Source organism: Eimeria acervulina, genomic scaffold, assembly GCF_000499425.1.
Source record: "Eimeria acervulina Houghton genomic scaffold, Eah_scaff53, whole genome shotgun sequence".
NCBI lineage: Eukaryota > Apicomplexa > Conoidasida > Eucoccidiorida > Eimeriidae > Eimeria > Eimeria acervulina.
In genome coordinates, this window is record NW_013549748.1 from 93,995 (window position 1) to 97,359 (window position 3,365).

At 56.0% G+C, this 3,365-nt stretch overlaps 1 protein-coding gene across 1 annotated transcript; it reads left to right on the plus strand.

Annotated features, from left to right (window-relative positions):
• On the plus strand, positions 1–3,365 carry EAH_00010490 (hypothetical protein, conserved; the record flags this gene model as incomplete). Its single annotated transcript, XM_013395149.1, has 6 exons — positions 1–672; positions 975–1,018; positions 1,268–1,652; positions 1,918–2,085; positions 2,244–2,310; positions 2,436–3,365. Coding segments are annotated over 6 exons (2,266 nt in total), but the record flags the coding sequence as incomplete, so codon positions are not given.

Here is a 3,365-nt window from a genome sequence, read left to right on the forward strand (position 1 = left end):
ATGGACACCACCCGCAGCCAGCAATGTGCTAACTGCAGCGATTGCATGCTTCCCTGCAGGGTCTTCTTGGGTCTCAGCTCGCCAAAAGCCCTTAACCCTCCGACAAAAAAACCCACGGCTTTGAAACAATCATGTGTCCCCTTGAGACCCTTCGGGCAGGAAGCATCAGTTGCCCCCAGATCAGGCCGCAGCATCTCCAGTGGTCAGCTTCCTGGCCGCACCGCCACCAGTCTACAAAGAGAGCCAGGCGCTATTAGGCCCGTGCCTCATGTTGTTTCTTCACCAGCAGTCTCCCGTGTTCAGGAGCGCGGTCGGACGCTAGACAGCCATGCGACGGCTGCTGGTGCTGCGCAGACATCTTTCATGCAGACGCAGCAGGCGAATCCTTCTCCTCAGTACCCGCTGGTTAGAGCTGCAATAGTTCCCTTGAACAGGCCAGGAGAAGGCCCAGTCATGGCACCAGTTTACAGAGGACAACTTTCCAATCCAGTGATCACCACCGCGCAATCTGTGCATGGAGTTTCCCATTCAAGCCAATTCCCCACGTACATCGTACCGGTTCTATCTGCAGGAGCACAGGCAGAAATTGGAGTAGGAACAGGAACAGTGGCAGGAACTGCTGCAGCTGCTCGACCTGCAGCAACATACACATCGTTCGCAGAGCAGAACAGCGTGAGTATACCACGGAGCCGCTACCTTTCGCTGCACCAGCGAGATAAACAGCCTCGCCAGAGCTCTCATTCGCATCATCAGTGCATCAACTGAAACGCTTGGTCACAGAAGCCCTGCTGCTTCCTGCTGCAGGAGGTGCCTCTCTGGCAACAACTGCGTGCTGACGCTTCCGTCGATTTTCCATTTGCATGGCTGCTCTCTAGTTTTCAACTTTTGTATAGGGGCTAACTTTATTCATGTCTCTCCAAAGCAGATAACTAAGGCATGGTTTTACAGGCTCTGTGGGGTGTACGTTGTTGCAGGGTGAAGGGCAAGTGGCCTGTTTCGTAGGCCCTAATGGAGAGTTGTGAGTCTTTATTATTTTGGTCCTTTGGTTCAGCCTCCCAGGTTCAGTCCAATGCCGTGTTCTGTCTCTTGCTCTGCATCCGGATGGACTCCGTTCGCGGCTAGACGCTTCCCAGCATTTGGGGCACCTCCTTGAGCTCTGCTTGTGACTTTCTTTGTTGCATTTGGTCGTCGCGAATTGCGTGTTTTCTTTATTGCTGCCTTTCGCCGATTGAGTTGCCGGTGCGCCGCTGCTGATGATTTCCTGCAGATACGTGAGGTCAAACGTTGCCAGCAGTGCGGGGAGTGCGACCCCGCTTTCCCAGCAGCAGATGAACGCATGCAGGTCCCCGTCGTCTGCCGCAAGAAGTCTCTCAGGAAGCGTCACTCGGGCGCCGGTGCCTGTGTTAGTCGTGCAGGGGCGATCCCAGAGCGTGGCACCGCCTCTGCCTCGAGTGTATGCAGCACCTGCTTCGGAACCTCTCGGGGTGTACGATGAAACAGGCATGTCGGTCCAAGAGGTCAAGACTCCAGCAAAGGATGGTGGATATTCCATGGAGAAGCCAGTGCCCATCGAGCTGGACCCTTCGTTGCGCGACGTCCTCGACGGGCAGATGCTGTCTTCTCGCTCACGAGTCTTGGCTATGGAGCTCAAGGTGAGAATACCAAAGGCATCTGCGGATTGCTACGCTAACCAATCTCCAAAAGAAAGCCTTTGTATGTGGATCAGCTGTGCTTCCGGCATGTGCACGTGGGAATGCGAAGGACGACTTCCTGTCTGCTCAGGCCGCAAGGGAACATTGTAGAGCCATTCAGGAAGGCTTTCAGGAAGAAACCAAGCATCTGAAGCAAGAGAACGAGAGGTAAAGAGATGACATGCAGCTTAAAGGGAGCTTGCGATGTTTTCTTCTGCGGGCAAAGAATGCTCTTTATGCTGCTGGTTCGCGGTTGAAAGCTGGTTTTCGACCAGTGGTGTATGAACAGGCTTTCTTTCTCGAGCTTGTTTGTGTATTTAGACTTTTATCAATCGTTGAGTCAATAGAAAAAAGGATAGAGGACTTACAGATTCAGTTGTCTGGCTCGAAAAAGGTGCGTCGTGCCAGAACTTTGGCGGTCCTTTGAGGATACACTCTGTCAGATCCATAGGGCAGACGACCCGGAAAGGCATCTAACTCCTGAGTTACCTGTGCTGTTCTTTGCCAGTACAACTCGTGTCTACTGGTAGCTGTGGGACCTGTTGTTTGCAGGAGCCAGTCAGCGTTGACGGTCGCGTGGACATAGGTTCTGGTCTGATGTCTGAGATCACGGACTCACGTAAGAGGCAGCTGGGGGAGTTAGGGGATGCATAGGGCAGATGTGTTGCGGACGTAGCACCCGGAGCCGTTCTCTACTGTTGCAGAAGCCGACCTGCACTGGGAATGAGGCACTTGTGCGTGCAGAGAGTGGAGTAAACGTGGCTAAAGGACTTTCCAGCTTAGAGCGAAAAGCCGCGAGAAGCGGCCACAGGAAAGGAAATGCAGAGGTCTTAGATATTTGCCAGCGTGAGGCTACGGCGAAGGAGGGGAAGGCTCCTGGGCCAAAGGCTGCGCCTCCATTGCTCCCTAAGAAGTCTTTGGGTGTGGTGCCGAAGCAGGCAGTTCCAGTTTCCCCAAAGGCTGGGGAGGGGCCAGCGGCGACGGCAACAGAAGGCGCGGCAGGTGAAAAGACCGCTGCAGGTGTCGAGGTGAAGAGTGAGGTTGAGGCGAAGGAGGGAAAGGCTCCTGGGCCAAAGGCTGCTCCTGCGTTGCTGCCGAAGAAGTCTTTGGGTGTGGTGCCGAAGAAGGCACTTCCAGTTTCGCCAAAGGCTGAGGCGGGGCCAGCGGCGAAGGCAGCCGAAGCCCAGGCAGCTGCGAAGACCGCTGCAGCTGCCGAGGGGACGGGCGAGGTTGAGGCGAAGGAGGGAAAGGCTCCTGGGCCAAAGGCTGCTCCTGCGTTGCTGCCGAAGAAGTCTTTGGGAATGCTGCCTCCGAAGGCACTTCCGGATTCGCCAAAGGCTGGGGAGGGGCCAGCGGCGAAGGCAGCAGAAGGCGCGGCAGGTGAAAAGCCCGCTGCAGGTATCGAGGTGAAGAGTGAGGTTGAGGCGAAGGAGGGAAAGGCTCCTGGGCCAAAGGCTGCTCCTGCGTTGCTGCCGAGAAAATCCTTGGGCATGCTGCCTAAGACGGCACTTCCAGTTTCGCCAAAGGCTGGAGAGGGGCCAGCGGCGAAGGCAGCAGAAGGAGGGGCAGGTGAAAAGAGCGCTGCAGGCGTCGAGGTGAAGAGCGAGGTTGAGGCGAAGGAGGGAAAGGCTCCTGGGCCAAAGGCTGCTCCTGCGTTGCTGCCGAAGACACCAG